At 46.1% G+C, this 16,099-nt stretch overlaps 1 protein-coding gene across 1 annotated transcript in view; it reads left to right on the forward strand.

The window, feature by feature from the left end:
* Positions 1 to 16,099, forward strand: part of FAXC (failed axon connections homolog, metaxin like GST domain containing) — a 23,367-nt gene continuing 7,268 nt past the window's right edge. The window contains exons 1-5 of the mRNA XM_072036170.1: positions 1 to 461; positions 887 to 1,022; positions 5,979 to 6,175; positions 12,630 to 12,847; positions 15,806 to 15,922. Of these exons, the coding sequence (XP_071892271.1) occupies positions 187 to 461; positions 887 to 1,022; positions 5,979 to 6,175; positions 12,630 to 12,847; positions 15,806 to 15,922 (943 nt within the window). The 5' untranslated portion in view covers positions 1 to 186. The remainder of the gene's footprint in view (positions 462 to 886; positions 1,023 to 5,978; positions 6,176 to 12,629; positions 12,848 to 15,805; positions 15,923 to 16,099) is intronic.

The raw sequence follows: 16,099 nt of genomic DNA on the forward strand, positions 1-16,099 counted from the left end.
CCACCACCAGCAGCAGCAGGAGGAGCAGGAGGAGCAGCACCAGCAGCAGCAGCAGCAGCAGCAGCAGCATCAGCCGCCGCCCCCAGCCCTGCGCAGCGGCGGCAGGGGGCCGGCGGCCGGCGGAGCCTCCCCGGCTCGGCCGGGCAGGGCCGGTGGGCGCCGTGGGATGCGGGTGCCGCCCGCAGCATGCTGTGGGGGGTCGGGCTGGCGGCGCCCCGCTCCTGCGTGGCGGACCTGAGCCGCAACCGCAGCCTGTCGCTGGGCTGGTGCGGGGGGCCCGAGGAGCCGCCGCCCGCCCTCTATGGGGGCGAGATCGTCGCCTTCCCGCTGGCGGGCGCGGGGGCGGGCGGCACCATGGCGGCGCTGGGCTCCGACTCGTGGTGGAAGAAGACGCTGTACCTGACCGGCGGCGCCCTGCTGGCCGCTGCCGCCTACCTGCTCCACGAGCTGCTGGCCATACGGTGAGGGGCAGCGGGGCGGCGCGGAGCCATCTTACGGCTCCACGGCGCGGGGAGGGCGCGGGGGCGCAGCCCTGTGAGCCGAGGGGGGATGCGGGGAGCCCCGAGGGCAAGGAGGGCTTGGGTTTTACCGAGGGGGCGAGGGGGAGGCTTGCAGAGGGACGAGGCGATGGGGCCCTTCGTGTTGGCGCACCCGCCGCCGTCTCCAGTGTGGGATCAGCCAAACCTCTCTGCCGCAGCACTGTAAGTGCTTTTAGTGGCTCGAGATCCAGCGAATAACAAACAAACAAACCAACAAAAATTGCGGTAGGCCATTAAGGGAGGACGCGCGCGCTGCCTCAGCCAGGATTTCTCCTTTGTGTCTGTGATGTGCTGGGGTATGATGCACCTGGATTTTGGGGTTTTAAAGCCTGTTTTGTTCTTGACAGGAAGGAGCAAGAGGTGGATTCAAAGGATGCTATTATACTGCATCAGTTTTCGAGGCCTAACAATGGTGTCCCGAGTCTATCCCCTTTCTGCCTGAAAATGGAAACTTACTTAAGGATGGCTGATTTGCCCTACCAGGTACATCTGTACAGCTTTCCTTTCCCTATAATTGCGTGAAGTACCAAGCAGGCATCCTCCCCTCCCAGTCTTCCTCATCCGGGGAGAGGTACCCATACAGCTGGCTGGGTAGATCAAAACCTTTTTTATCTGCGGTTAAATTTGCTATATAACCTTTAAAGGTACAACTTGAATGAAATTGGTCTAGAACAGCTCTAGATTTAATTGGTAAAGCTAAGTCAACATTGGAAGTTAACTTGGTTGGAAATGCTGAAGTGGGAAGGTTGCTCATGGTTTATGTAATGCTAAATAATACACTAAAACTAAAGCGTGGTATTATATGGTCTTTGAATTGCATCTTGCTAAAGAGAACAGGATTAAATAGCTGCAGCTTCTTGTTTTCCTGGCGGTGCACAGGTTTCTTCCCAGTGCTCTCCTAGGAAGATGTGCCTCCCTTCTGCTTCACCTCGCATCACCGGTGCTTCCCCTCTCGTGAGGGAAGATGGGGCTGCTCTCCTTGCTGTGAATACGGCTCCCTGGTTGTGGCTGGGTGCCCCCCATGCTGGCTTCCCTTGAGGGGTGAAGCCCAAGGTACTCCAGTGAAGGAAAGGCAGGAGAGCACAATTTTTCTGTCTTGCCTGTTAATGTCAGGGTTCAGTTGCGATGGCACGAGTTGGGCGCATGCTGTGTGGTGGTGTCACCAGGCAGCTTGTGCAGAAGACAAGCTCTTTGAAACACAGGACGGGTCTTTTTGCTGTTTGTATAAAGCACTGAGGGCATTTCAGATGTCGTCATTACTGTTGTATCTTAGGTTGTATCTAAGGATCTTCGGTGGAAGAAATCTCTCTCTCTTTCTTTTTTCTTTTTTTTTCCCCAAGCAATGTAAGTTTGGGATTTTACTGTGTCTCCAAGGGCCTGAGCCATGGCTCACCTCGTGCTCACCCCAGATGGGTTCAAGTCACTTTTTTTTTGCTGCATATCCAGGTGCTCTTAAGAATATTTTGATCAGTCTTTTGCAGAGGAAAACAAACCATTTAACAAATTTATTTCATATTTGGGGTTGATACTCATCCACATTCCTATGCAATTAAGCTCCTTTGCATTGGAAGTAAAATAAAACCTAATTAGTACATTTTTCTTAAGTCTTCAAAAGCATGAAATTTAATGTTCATTACCTTAAGATGTAATGAAACTTGAATAATATACTTTTGAGCATTTGGAAGTAGACTGGGGGGATTTCTGTCCCATGGGATGCATTTTCCTCATTTTGAGTGATGGAACCTGAAAGATACTGAAGTTTGAACGTGTCTTTGGACCAGGAGGCCTTAATGCACATTGCTTCTCAAACCAGAGTAATATGAGTAGAAATTGCACATCTGAAGGGAAGACTATTCCTGGCGACGTCTGTTTTTTCTCTAATAGCAGTTTATGCAGTTCAGAGGTTTGAAATGATTAAAATCGCTCTGATGGGGAGTAGTTAAGGAAAGCTGCAGTGTAAAAGATGGCTGTCGCAGGATGTAATTACTTCCAGAAGATAATGCTGCACATTTGCGTGATTCAGGATGGAGTCATTTGGAAAGCTAGTGCTGGGTACAAGTCAGCCACCTGGCACTGTGGGAAGAGAGGGACTTCCAGAGGGCTCTCCTTCCCTTTCTATTTCCTGTACTGTCAGTCAGCGTGTTGGTTTATACACAATTTCAGCGTTTGTGGGGTTACCAGCCCTACCTAGGATTTTACGCCTAAGGTCAGTGGTGGTAAGTTTATGAGCTGAGGACACAGCTCTTTTGTCTGAAGGAGGTAGGTTCTGTTTTTTTCATTATGTTAGGAATGTGGTGCTGCTTGCAGCTCATACAGGTAGGGGAAGGCGTATGTTGGTAGTCACGGCCACCGACCCTGTGGTGTTTCCAGTTCTCTGTGGGGGCGACTCTGCCGCTGTCTGAGTTGTGTGGCCTCCCCCAGCCCTCCAAGGGAGGATGTACCCCACGCAGCTGGCAGGAGCAGCAGTCACACTGAGTTACAGGTGAACTCTGCAGCTCTCCGGGCACCAGGTGAGCTGGAGTGGTGCAGCTCTTGGCTCTGCAGGAGCAAGCAGTGGTAGCTACCACAGGTCCCTGTGCTGAGTGTCTGGGGAGGGAGAACAGCCTGGGAGGTGCAGCCAGAGGCTTGCTATGAACCATCACCTTCCTGGGGAGGGGCTGCTTAGAAAGGAGGAACATGAAGCAGGGTGACAAAAAAAACCCACAAACAAAACAACAAAAGAAAGTTGTTTCTGATCAGAACAAATAGCAGAGGTTTCAGACTGCTATTTCTGTTTCCTTGTGTTTTGACTTTACTGGAGTACATTAAAGTACTGAGTGACATGCTGTGTGTTGCACAAAATGTTTTAATGGTGTGTCAGAAGACAGGAGGAATGAAGTAAAGTATTCCCACCGTTTCCTAATCTGGATTTCTCCAAACAGATTTGTTCTTATAACGTGCTTGGTTTTTCTTGACGCTGCCTTTCGAGGTGCAAATTCTCAATCAAAAATAGTTCAGCCCGTTCTGCTCAGGCTGGTCTGTGATACGACCTAGCTGTATTTTCAAAACGTTTCATGCTTTTCTTCATAAAGTGCCTTTTAAAGGAACCCGTTCTTGGTGCTTGTGGAAGTCTTTTGGGTGTTCCTGTATTTCCTCGTGAATATTAAGATTTGAACATTTACATAATCTGATGAGTGTTAGCACATCAGAAACATTATGTTTACAAGCCAGGTCTGTGAAGATGGTACTCTCTATGAGAGGAGACATGAGGCAGAGTAAAATATAAGCAACAATAACTGAAAATGTGGAGCCTAATTTCTTCTGGAGAGCACTAGAAAATTACCCCAGAAGTGCCCTGTGCTGCTTGGTTTGTAATTTCCTCTGTAAATGATGTTCTCAGGAGCTCTTGTTATAGTTGCTTTGTAGCCTGCAGTTCAGGTTAAAGTACCATGAGGTATGAGGGTATTTTTTTTTTAATAATACCATGGCTTTCCTGCTTTGCAGCTGGACCAGTTTTCAAGTGGAAAATTGATAAATATTTGATGGCAATTAGCAGCAGCCATAAGGATACTGAGGTTTGAAGCCTAAAAATATCCACTTGAGAACAGTGGATACGAGAACAGTATAATGTGAGATTTGCCCAGAGACAAAGGTTTCCCCAGGTCATTGAAAGATGTTTCCCCTTTTGTTTGATGAGCTGTGTGTAACAAAACATGAAAATCCTGCAAGAATTTTTTTAGGTTTGCCTATACCAACTTTCCTAAAGCGACTTAGGCCATCATTTGTGTTTTTGGGAGTATAATATCAGTGCAGTACTAGATTTTTGTGCAGTCTATTTGTATGTGTGTGTGCATGCTTGAAGAATTGTGTGGCTGAATAACAAAACCCATCTTTTTCTGGATTGCAAACGATGTGGAGTACAGAACTGCGATAGGTTATAGGCACATCTTCAAGCCCACTGCCTCCTGCAGAACATCAGTATCTGTGCACAGGAAGGGAAATCTCACCCTGAAGGGGCTGTAGACTTCACGCTCTCCGTTGGGTTTCAGGTGCTGGGTGGTTTCAGTGTCTCTCCCACTGACAGGGCAGTCACCTGCACGTGCGGGCAGGGAGGATCCTGCTGCTTTGTTCATCCTGGCGTGGATGCAGCATAGGAGACATTATATAACCCGGTATTCCTTCCGTCATATTTGCTTGGGCAGGAGTCCCGGAAAAGGCTGCGACCAGAAGGCTTTGTTTTCCCAGCAGCGTTAGGCATTTCTTCTGCTCTGATCCAAAAGGGATGAGCCTCCGGGAATGGACGCTCATTGCTTGTGATGTGCACACCCCTGTTTTGGGTGGCAGCCTGGGTGCTGTGTGCTCAGTGTGTTCAGACCGAGCTGGGGTCGCCTTCTGGTGTGTGCTCCTTGCTGTGTGGTGACCTTAACCCATCTTTAGAAGATTTGTGTGGGGTAAATGTTTGAGACCCAGGCAGATCAGCTGAGAGCAGCTAACCCTGAACCTAGCAGCTAGACCCCAAAATGCTTAGGCTGACTGCCAGGTGTGGGGCACTGAGCGTGCTCGTTGTGAGCCTTTCTGATTCAGTTTCTGAGCTAGGATTTTTATTTTGCTAAATAACGGGACACGAGGAAGTGAATCCCAAGAGAAGAAAAAAAGTTCTGCCCTGTATCCCTGCTTTCAGAAGCAAGAGAGAATTGAGATCAAATATCTGATGGCATTTTGGAAGCCAGGCATACCTCTCGTGTTTGTTAGATGAGGCATAAATTCTCTCATCTCTCTATTTCACCTTCTCCAACTGGAAAATGGAGAAAATACATTAATACATCCGTACAAGAGCTGCTCTGAGGACACGTACTAGTATTCAGCAGTGTGCTCGTGCTGTGCTCAGCAGTGCTGCTGGCCCAATTGTAGATCCAATTGTAACAACCCTGGCTGTGAATGTGAGAGATTTCCAAGTTAGGAAATTGCAGAAGCACATGTAAAGGCATATTTCCCTCCTGCCCGGTGAAGGAGTGATAAAATGATAAAAAACCTTTCATTGTGGGCTCACTGAGACAGGCAGTGAATTAGTATTAGTAACATAATTTTAATACAAAAAGTGCTGCTCTGTGTATGAGCCAAATTAAGGTGTGATTCCTGTGATTAAAAACTTGTTTAGAATGATGAACCCAATCTTGTGGGAGATCTGAGCATCTCCAACCCCTTAAATACCCCAGGTACTTAAGTAATATTAAACCACGTGGCTTCTAATATGGAAGCTTGTAAGACATTGCAGGACCTGGAAATAACTATTTTGGTATCACTTAAAGCCACTGCTCTGTTTGTATAGGTACAGTTAATCTGGTGTATTAATTAAAAAATGTTACTTTTAAAAACACAGAAAGCTATTAAAAAGCTTTATTCTCATTGAAACAGAATCTGAAGGGCCTTTTTTGTCTGTTTATTTGCTTTTTTTCTTAGAACTATTTTGATGGAAAACTTTCCCCTCAAGGAAAAATGCCATGGATTGAATACAATCACAAAAAAGTATCTGGCACTGAGTTCATTATTGACTTTTTGGAAGAGCAACTCGGAGTGAATTTAAATAAAAACCTGGGTCCACGTGAACGAGCTGTTTCCAGAGCAGTGACAAAAATGGTGGAGGAGCACTTCTATTGGTAAGCTTGCATGGAAAAGCTGCTTGTGTTCTGCTGTCAGACCTGCACCTGCGCTCTTGCCTGTTAGGGAATGCTCATTTTGTCTCGCGGTTATTGCAGTTATACAATTATTAATTTCACAGCTCTTCTCACTGTGGAAGGCTGCTGCTTCTTTCTGCTTATGCTATGAGTCAGGAGCAGCTCCCCCGAGAGCTGTAGTGATGTGTAGGCAAGGTAAGGAGTCGGCGTTGCAGAAGGAAGCAGCAGTGGGCTGTTTGTCCTCCTCCGTGTGACCTCCACATGGGAACAGCCTGGTCAATGAGGAGCAAAGCCAAGATGGCTGCAAACAGGCGAGGTTTGAGAAGGGAAACAAAAAATAATGCCCAACATTTACAGTGAAGCCAAAATATTGTTTTCCTGCAGTTACTGTTTTTTTATTGTCTGTGTGTGTGATTAGAGTATGGATTATTGCCTTTCCTGTAACGCAGAATATTCCTGTTAGTAAGTATTGCTGGCAGCAGCACCAGTTGATAAGGACACAACATTACGTGTGGTATCCTCAGAAGCTGGAGTATAGATATGAATGAAAAACCTAAATATAACTTTGCTGATATTCTATGCATTTTACTGACGCTTTTGAAAATAGTATCTATGATTTTTAAATTTTTATTATTTTATTTTTATTCCTCCTCCTGCGCCCCAACTTTTCATTTCAGTGTGTTTTTAAGTGTCCTTTGCAGACTGGATCCACAGAAGTAGCAGGTGGATGTGGTGTCCTGGATGCTGCATGGGATACCTCAGTAGGCATAAGGCTTTTTCCCAACCATTTGCTTTCTAGCGTGCACTTAAGTTCCTGTTGTACTGAGTCTTGCATTCACACAGCATTTTACTTTCTCCAAAAGTGTGTGATTTAACTTGAATGCATTTACCTTGTTGTTTTTTTTCTTTCTTTCATTTTCTTATTGAAGAAGAGCAGCAACAGGTGAACATGTGTATGTGTAGTCCTTCAAACCATTTGTAGTGTTTCCTGGGAAGGAATGTAGCATTCAGTAGGCAGGCTGAAATGATGTGGTTTCAAAATGAAATCCCAGCCTGTGACTTTCACTGCTTATACCCATTTGCAGTGACGTGTCTTCAAAAAGCTGACCACAGCTCTTAGACACCTGTCATCTGCAAATGTACTTTTTTTTTTTTTTTTTTACTTTTTTTCTTCCATTATTGTAGCAGCTGGAGGGAAGGTGAGGCCTTTTAAGCCCCTAATGCTCCATCTCCTTGCCTAAGTACATTGTTTGTTTCGTGGTCCGTGGACTTAACTGCTTTAAATGCAACATTACGGATGACAAACTTGTACGGCTTTTGTGTGTCCCAATTATAAATCGCTCTTCCTTCCTTTGTGAAGCTGATGTCTGTCCATCCACTGAGCAGACTCAATGCTGCTGGGCACGAAATAAAGGAGTATAGGGGGCAAGGAGCAAGGAGATGGCATTGAAGTAGATGGATTAAGCTAGAAGAAATAGAAATAAGAATGTGCATGCCTGGTTGCACATCCCTGTTGCCTTTTGTATTCAGTCCCACAGGTGAGTTTTCCTCACATTCCCTAGGGCATGTTGTTTTTTTTTCTGCAGCATAGTGAAAGGTCCAGCTGTAACTCCTGGATAACAGCCCTGACCAGAGTAGTTGCACTGATAAAATCAGGCCATAGCTGTGTAGGGCTGAGTTTGCATCTGACAGGATCACATTCATGGTTGTGGGGTTCCTTCACACCGGTGCTTGAACCTGGGTGCTTCCCACTTCCCACCAGGAGCTCAGGGTTCATTTGTGATGTCTCCAAGTCCCATGGTGAGGGAGTTGTGAAAGCAATTTCTGCAGAGTAAGGTTTATAAACTCAAGCCTCCAAAGCAGTAGTATAAACTGTGATTAATACAGTTCTGTTTCCAGCAGCACGCAAAGTAGTTCCGTCATAAATAAGTAATCCTGTAGTGCATCTATCGAGTGAAGAGGCAGAGAACATCTTGTGGTGTGCTGTCTCTGGATGGAGCTAATCCTGGTGGGTGCTCAGCATCTCCTCCTGAAATGTTTAGCTTTTGCTGAGCTAATTGCCTATCTTCAGCAGCAGCTCCGGTTGCTTAGTGCCTCTTAAAGGTGGAAATTGCTGCTTTGGCTGGAGCTGAGAGCGGTGTAGGGCTGTTGTGAACATCAGCCTCCAGCTACCTGGCCTCTGCCCCAGGCTGCGATGCCTGGCAGGGGTCAGGCAGAGAGCCAGTGAGTGATTGAGTGTACCCATTTTATTACTGGGATTACAGCATGTCTCTGAGATTCATGAGGCTGGTGCTGGAGCTTCTGTCCCCGGAGGAGGCTATAATTGTCAGCCTTTTGCTATGTTTAAATCAGCAAAGGGAAGAAACCTCCTAACCTGAGTGGGGGTGAGTCTGAGTCAGCAGGAGGAGATGGGAGCAGAGCAGTTCCGTGCCTCAGGGACCAGGCTTTGACACGAGGTCCTCGATCTGTGTGCAGACCTCTGTCATCTTCTGAAGGCTTGGCCTGGGACATCTCCGCACCCAGCAGTGACCTGTGGGCCCCTTAGGAACCAGCTAAACCTATCCAATTGGTTTAGCTGTGTTGTGAAAAACAACCTTAGTGATTTATAAATATATATACATGCATAAATCTATCAATTTCTTGCTTTGTCTTTTAAGAAGACCATGTAAATACCACATATGTGATGAGTGGAGGACAGGAAGAGCTTGGCACGATAACACAAGAGAGTCTGACTTTGATAGGTACTCAGACCTGCCGTGCATTGAGCGTAATATAATGCATGTTTAACATCAAGGCAGTTACACGAGTGACATCTCTCCTGCTATCGATGAGGCCTGAATGCCACTGCTGGCTTAACAGCCATTTCCTCTGAGAAGTCACACAGCAGGTAAGGTGTCCACAGCTGACGGTGGATTGAATTTGTTATAATCCTTTTCTCTATCACGAAATTCCACGCTGTGCAGGATTCAGATGGGAAAAATAACCCCCAGTTCGAATCACTTTCAGCATCTTCCCCCCTTGCCTTGATGCTTTTTTTTTTTTCAGTTCAGTTAGTTTGGGGATAATCAGGCAAGCTGCTGCTGATGAGTCACTTTCTCCATCTCTTCTCCTGATTTATGTATTGAGGCCAGAGCTGCTGTTACATTTATACTTCAGATTTGCTTCACCTCTGTAGCATTTTTTTCATGCATTATTGTTTTATTCATACTCCAGGATTTTTACATTTTTTACATTTTTACAGATGTGCTGGCACTACCGGAAATGCTAATGTTACCTGAAATGCTCAGTTCAGGCCAATATTTAAAATGGCATCCCATAAACACTGACTGTAGTTTAAAATGTATAATTATGCTGAATTAGACTACCTGATTTCTGGCATTTCCTAACTTTTTGTAATTTTTATAATGCTGGACTAATGCAGTCTAAGCAGAGGAATGATGGGCGGAATTGGATGCAGAGGAGCATGTTTTGGTGGGAAGCACTGATTTTATCAGCCTTTGAATATAATCATTTTAACAAAGTGCCCATAAAGCTAGTTTTAAAAGTACCTTTAGCTGTCCCTCTAAATCCGAGCCTACTTTTTTTCTGTGCTTTTGCGTGCTCTGAACCATAAAATTACAGGCGTAAACTCAGCAGTAATCTGTTGAGCTGGCTTCATTGCCCACATAAATTTGAGATCTGGGACACGACAACTTTACTCACTCAGAGCCGACAGGCACACGTCCAAGATCGTGCTTGATGACTTAGCTGAGATGGGATTACCAAAATCTGGTGCCGTTCTGCTTTTCCTGCATCGCCGTCCGGGTCGTTAACTCTTCATCTGGTATCTGCCTCTTCCAAACCCAAAGACCTTCTTCCCCAGAGCAAGCAAGTGAATGTTAGGGAAATGTGCTCTTGTTTTGTAGGACAGGCTAATTAGCTTTGTGGGAAACCTTATTTGTCCTGTCTCATGAAATTAAAGCTGTCCTGGGCATGGTTGATGACTTGGTGTGGTGCCAGCTAGCTGATGGAGTCAGAGTGCATAATAGTCCTGGAAGGGCTGGAGGGGCTGTTGGACTGGTGTGATTTTTTTCAAAAATACTACAGCAGAGTCTCCTTTCTGCATTTTTGCTTGGTTTTGTCGTGTTTTTCTTGCTGTCCTTCTCTATGGTGAGCCCCATTGTCATAAAGCAACTAAAACTGTGCTGCAGAGTGGCCAGGTGAAGCCAATGAGATCCATGCTGGGGAATGAGGGCCTTCATAGTCAGATGCACAGCTGTGCTGTTGGAGAGCAGGTTTCTCTCAGCTTATTCAAGTAAAAAGTATAATTAATAGCTGATGGATGTAGGTAATACTTGTAATTGTTTCCTGATGTTCTCATCAAGACCAGGTTCTTTCTTCCCCTTCAAAGCTGTATCCATCCAAGGGCCTGCATCCTTTCCCAGGCCTGCGAAACACAGCTACTGAAATGTTCTGCTTTATGAAGTGCCCTTAGGTTTTCAGCCCAGTTTTCTTCCCATGTTTCCGAAGTTGTTTCACCTTTTATGTCTGTTCCTGGGGCAAAGCAGTTTTGCAGCACATCTTTCAGCCAAAGTTGATGCTTCTGGTATTTCAGTACCCGTTTGCTCCCGTGCTTGCTGGTTTCATGTTCCCCATTTCATTCTGGTGGCCCTTTCTAAACCCAGTTTTGTTTCGAACCGAGCTTTGCTAAAACTTGCCCCAAAACTTTGGTTGATTCATCCATTTTGAGCACTAAGAATTGTGCAACGTCTCCATTCGAAGAGCCTGCACTGAGGTATGTGAGCCATCAGTGGGATGCTGTCGTCATACTGATCCAGCACAACAGGTTGTGGAGAAACCTGGTGAGGGTAAAAGCTGTCAGAAACAAAGCAGGTGCATTTCTGGTCCTTGCTGTTCATGCATTTGCACCAACGACTGCATGGGCCTCACTGTTACTGGCTTTAATGAAATCAGTTTGAGCAGAAGACATTGTCTGCAGGGGACAGCTTTTAGTAGAATTGAAATGCCTTTCATCCTTTCTGAGAGCATTGCAAATTTGAGCTTTAAGTGGATTTTTTTTTTCAGCTCTTATGCCAAATATGCTCCTTCTACCCCATGTTATTAGTAATTCAAATAAGGAATTTGTGAAAATGTAAAGATTGGAGCATTTTTCATTGTGCAAAAGTAGTTTTTCCCTGATGGTAGTGCTGAATTCACCTTCTGGTCATGGTATACTGGAGGTTGATAAAGCATGCAAGTTTAAAAAAAAGAAGTGGGAGTATTCCAGGAGATGCCTCTCTTTTTTTTCTTATACTTTGAATTAGCTGATCCATATAGGCACTAAGGAGATTACAGGCAAGTAGAAATATGTAGAATTCTACTGAAGTCATATTCTGAACTTAAAAAAAAAAAAAGAGCTCCAATCATAGTGGAAATGGAAACATTTAATTATTAAACACTATTTAATATTTTACATATGTGAACTTGCAACTTCTGATATTCCAGCTTTTCTATCTAGCTTCATTAGTTTATCATATCTCATGAGTGTTTTTTTCATACCATCTGAAATACATAAGCCTACTTTTTAAAATTTTTCAGTTCGGAAATTTGTAAAAAATATAATGGAACATGGCTATAAATTCCCAATATTTCTGAGACCCTGTTGTTGGCTTCAAACATTTGTCATGTATGCTTTGAGATGTCTTTAGCCCATCTTTCAGTACCCTTTGAACTTCTGTCACAAGTCATGTGGTCTCTTGTTTCTTCAGAAAGTCTTGTGTCAGAAGGTGCTGTGCATTAGAAAAGTCAAAGTAGCAACAGCAACAAATGACTTTCTTTGCCTATAGTATTAATAAAGCACAAAAAATATTGTGGGAAACGAAACATATAGCTGGTAAGACAAATTTTGATGAAAAGACCTTTTGAAGTAATGCATTTGCCATTTAATAAAGCTGCAGTGCAGCCTGAGACACAGCAGAAGCCTTTAGAAGTGTGTCTCATACAAGATCAACATCTTCGTTAGGGGAAGGAAAAATGCCGGAAAAAAATAACCTGAGAGCGACCACCTTTTCAGTTTCCTTTTTTTTTTTTTTTTTTGTAAAGGTGGTGTCATTGCTAATCTCTGAAGAGAGCAGAGATCTTTATGAGAAATCATAAAGTATTTTTGTTGGTGCAAAGCTACTGCTTGGCTAAATTCTAGCAGTATAGAAAGCAAGGAGAACAGGTTGGTGGGAGGAGAGGTTGGTTTCTCAGTTTTTCTTTGTTTTCCCTAGGCCTGTGCAGTTGGTCAGCTTTGGCTAATAAACCCTTTTGGCACCCCGAGGTGCACCAAGGTCTGCTTTCATGGGGCACTAGCTCTGCATCGGGGCAGAGAGCATCTAGTATTAAAACAATCTGACCTTTGTGGGAGCTGTTGCAGGGTGACGACTCTTACAACTTGCTTTGTGCATCCTTCCAGGACCCTGGCGTATTGCCAGTGGGTGGAAAACCTTCATGAGACGCAGAAGATGATTTCAGTGTACGGCCCCCTCAGTGACCTGCTGAAGTGGATTCTCTGCCACCTGACCAAGGGGATCGTGAAGCGGGAGATGTACGGCCACGGCATCGGCCGCTTCTCGGAGGAGGAGATGTACACGCTGATGGAGAAGGACATGCGGACTCTAGCGAGCCTCCTGGGTAACGTACAGCAAACGATTCGCCTTCTGCTTGAGCACAGCCCGCGGGGTGAGGTCACCCATGTGTGGCAGCCTGCTCGCACCCACAGATGAGCTTGCTTCTGTCAGTAGGTGGAGGCCATGCTGCCCTCAGCGCCACCTTCACTCCCAAGGGGACGGGGCTTCTTTCCTCGCTGTTTGTCACCAAATTGCTTCTCTAGAGGAGTAGGCAGGTTGCTTCTCTGTGCATCGTCTGTATCTAAAGGAGCAGAATGTGGCCTGTGGCTTTGGATGAACGCTTTGTTGTGTGAATTCAGGACATCGTAGTGTTCATTTTGTCAAACGTAACCTCTTACTTATTTTGGGGAATCTCTTTTCCTAGTGGGACTCGTTACCATGTGATAGATTATTGTGAGGCTGCCATTCGAAAGTCCTTTGCAGGTGGTACATTGGTGAGCCGGACTTTGCTGTATTTGGTTGGTGTGAGCAGCTTTATTCAAAGCTGTAGGTAGGAGGTGGTTTGTCAAAATGGATGGGTTCAGGTGTGCTGGTTGTCATGGGTGGATGCTGTGCACAGGTAGTCTTAAGGTTGCCCTCACTCAGCTAGAACCACAGGAGCCTCATTTCAGTTGTGTAGCTCAGGCTGAAGTCTGAACTGGAGCTGTCTGCACTGAGCTTCTGGGCTGCAATCTGCTGAGAGCTGATTGCGTTGTGATCCCCGTTATGGTCCTCTGGAGAAGCTGAGCAGCAGGTGGCCCTGCTGGGAGGAACTTCTTCAGCCGAAACCTTTTCCTGGTATAGCTGTTACCATGTTTGCCTCTCTGTAATTGCTTTTGGGTCTGTTCCTGGATTTATTTGTATCGTTTTGACTCTGGAGCCTATAGTGATGCTCAAGTTCATAGTTTGGAGTTCAGCTGGGTCTCTGAATCATCCAGTCGGGTCTCTACGAATGGGTTGCTGTCCTGAGGCATCTCACTTCTGGTTGAAGCGGGTCTTTCCAAAAGGCATCCAGCTTTAATCAGAAGATTTCAGGAGGTGGAAATGCCACTGTGTTCATCAGTAATTGGTGGCAGGTGTTGATCATCACCAAAAGCTGTCCAGTTTCAGTTCAGAGCTTGCCCGGTCTCAGCCTTCAGGCAGCCTCTCCTTGTGAAGATAAATGCTGTAATCAAACCATTAATCTCGCTTTTGGTTTTGATGGGAAAAATGGCTGAAAATCCTCAAGCTTCTCTCTAAGGTGTTTTCTTCAAATCTTGCAAAAAAATGTGCCTTTTTTTTCCCCTCTGCATTCTCTCCGCCTCCCACACTCTCTGGACAGACCTCCCCGCGGCTCCTACACCTCCGCATGTGCCTGCATGCTGCGTGCTGCTCGTGGCCCCGTTTGCCAGCCCTGCGACTGCCCTTCGTTTTTTTGCCACCACGCTGCTTTCTTTTTGCGTGGTGCATGTGCTCCCAGCAGGGCCTTGCCGCCCAGTTCCAGGTTATTGATGGGAACATCGTGTCTGCCTGGGTTTTGTACAGCCTCCATGGGCACCCGCTATGTTATTGTTACTTTACTACATTATCAGCTGAATATTGTACTTTTTTTTTTCCCCATTAGTCAGTCAGATTAGTCAGTGTACAGTCATTATATTTGACCTTTGGATTATCTGGATAACCGTGGCCGAGCTGGGGAGAGTTAGCTCTGTTTTGCTACCACATCTGGCTTGCTGTAGGAAGTTACCATTATTCCTTATTCCTGAGCACTGCTTTGCTACGTTGTAGTACAGGGGGATAGCAGATTATGTTGTGCTGTACTTCAGAATTTGCTGTATTTCACCGCTGGACAGTTTTTCTAAGCTCGCTCAATAACCCTAACATTTAATAACCTGCTGAATTACAGGCAGCTTGTGTTGTACAAGGGAAGAATGTCCTGGGGAGATGGGATAACTGGATTTGGAAAATTCAATTATGGGCAGCATTTCACACTTTATAGCACATTGGGCCAAGGCAGGGCCAAGGCAGCCATCTAACCTGACCCCCTGAAATGCCTCATGTCTCACTTGTGTGCCCTGCTTGCTGCCTGTGCTGCGGGGCTAATGCCTGAGCTGAGGCAGCAAGCTGGTACTGGATCATCCTTTTGTGAATGGCCTCCTTGAAAGAGGATTTTCTTCCCTGTCTTAGTTAGTTGCTGTCTGTGTGTGCTCTGGTAGCTGCACAGGACCATCACGACGGCCGGGTGCCCAGAGAGGTGTGCGGAGCAGGCACATCCTTCCTGCAGACCAGGGCAGTGCCACGTGGCTGCCATTCCCCCTGCCCATGCACCAGGAGTGCCGTGGCTGTGTCCCTGCTGGTCAGAAGGCAGTGCCGGGAGGTGGGGAAGGTGTGTGTGAGGAGGGCTGGTGGTCTGTTGAGCCCGCTGTCCGTGCTGTGGCTGAGTGTGAAATACCCCGCTCTCAGTTTGTGAAGCTGCGGCGGTGGCGTGGGGAGAGCCTGCTTTGCTGTTTGCTGTCTGTGGGGCTCCTGTCTCTGAAGTGAGGATGCTCCAGGACTCCTCCTGGTGCCTTCCACAAGCGTGTCGTGTTGGGATGGAGCTGGGGGCAGTGAGTGGGAAGAGCCTCGTGGCCGTCCTTGAAGCGGTGTCGCCTGGCGAGAGGTTCTTGGCAAACTCACTCCAAGCTCCAAGCTGTTTGCTCCTGCCCACGGCTGCTTTCTCCTCTATCTGCTGTGTCCTCATATGTCTCCTGCCTCTCCTGGAGATGCAGATCTGCTCTGAGCAGTCACAGTGAGTCTTAGCGATGCATCAGTGTCAGTCTGAACAAGCTGCACAAATGGATTTCACCTACTGAGGCCTGGGATCAGCTTTTGAACCCTAATCAATAGCAAATCTCTGTCTTTGAACTAAATGATTTTCTATAAAAATTGTGTTGAGGACATAACGGGAAAAATCCAGATTTTCACTGCCATTTCCCCAGTGAAACGTTTGCTGTTGTATTTACAGGTGACAAGAAGTACATTATGGGACCAAACCTTTCCACTGTTGATGCCACCGTTTTTGGGCATCTGGCCCAGGCAATGTGGACACTACCAGGGACCAGACCAGAGAGGCTAATCAAAGGTAAGAGGTTTTAAGTGATCTCCGACAAAGGGGAAAAAAACAAAACAGAACAAAGACTCTTGGTGGCATTTGCTGTGTTTAAACTTGGAGCACCTTGTAAGGTTATTTGAAGATTGCAGGGGCACTTAACTGCATTCTAGGCTGTTCTTGCCTTTGATGTAGCACTTATATCCTGCA

The sequence above is a fragment of the Anas platyrhynchos genome, chromosome 3 (assembly GCF_047663525.1).
Source record: "Anas platyrhynchos isolate ZD024472 breed Pekin duck chromosome 3, IASCAAS_PekinDuck_T2T, whole genome shotgun sequence".
NCBI lineage: Eukaryota > Metazoa > Chordata > Aves > Anseriformes > Anatidae > Anas > Anas platyrhynchos.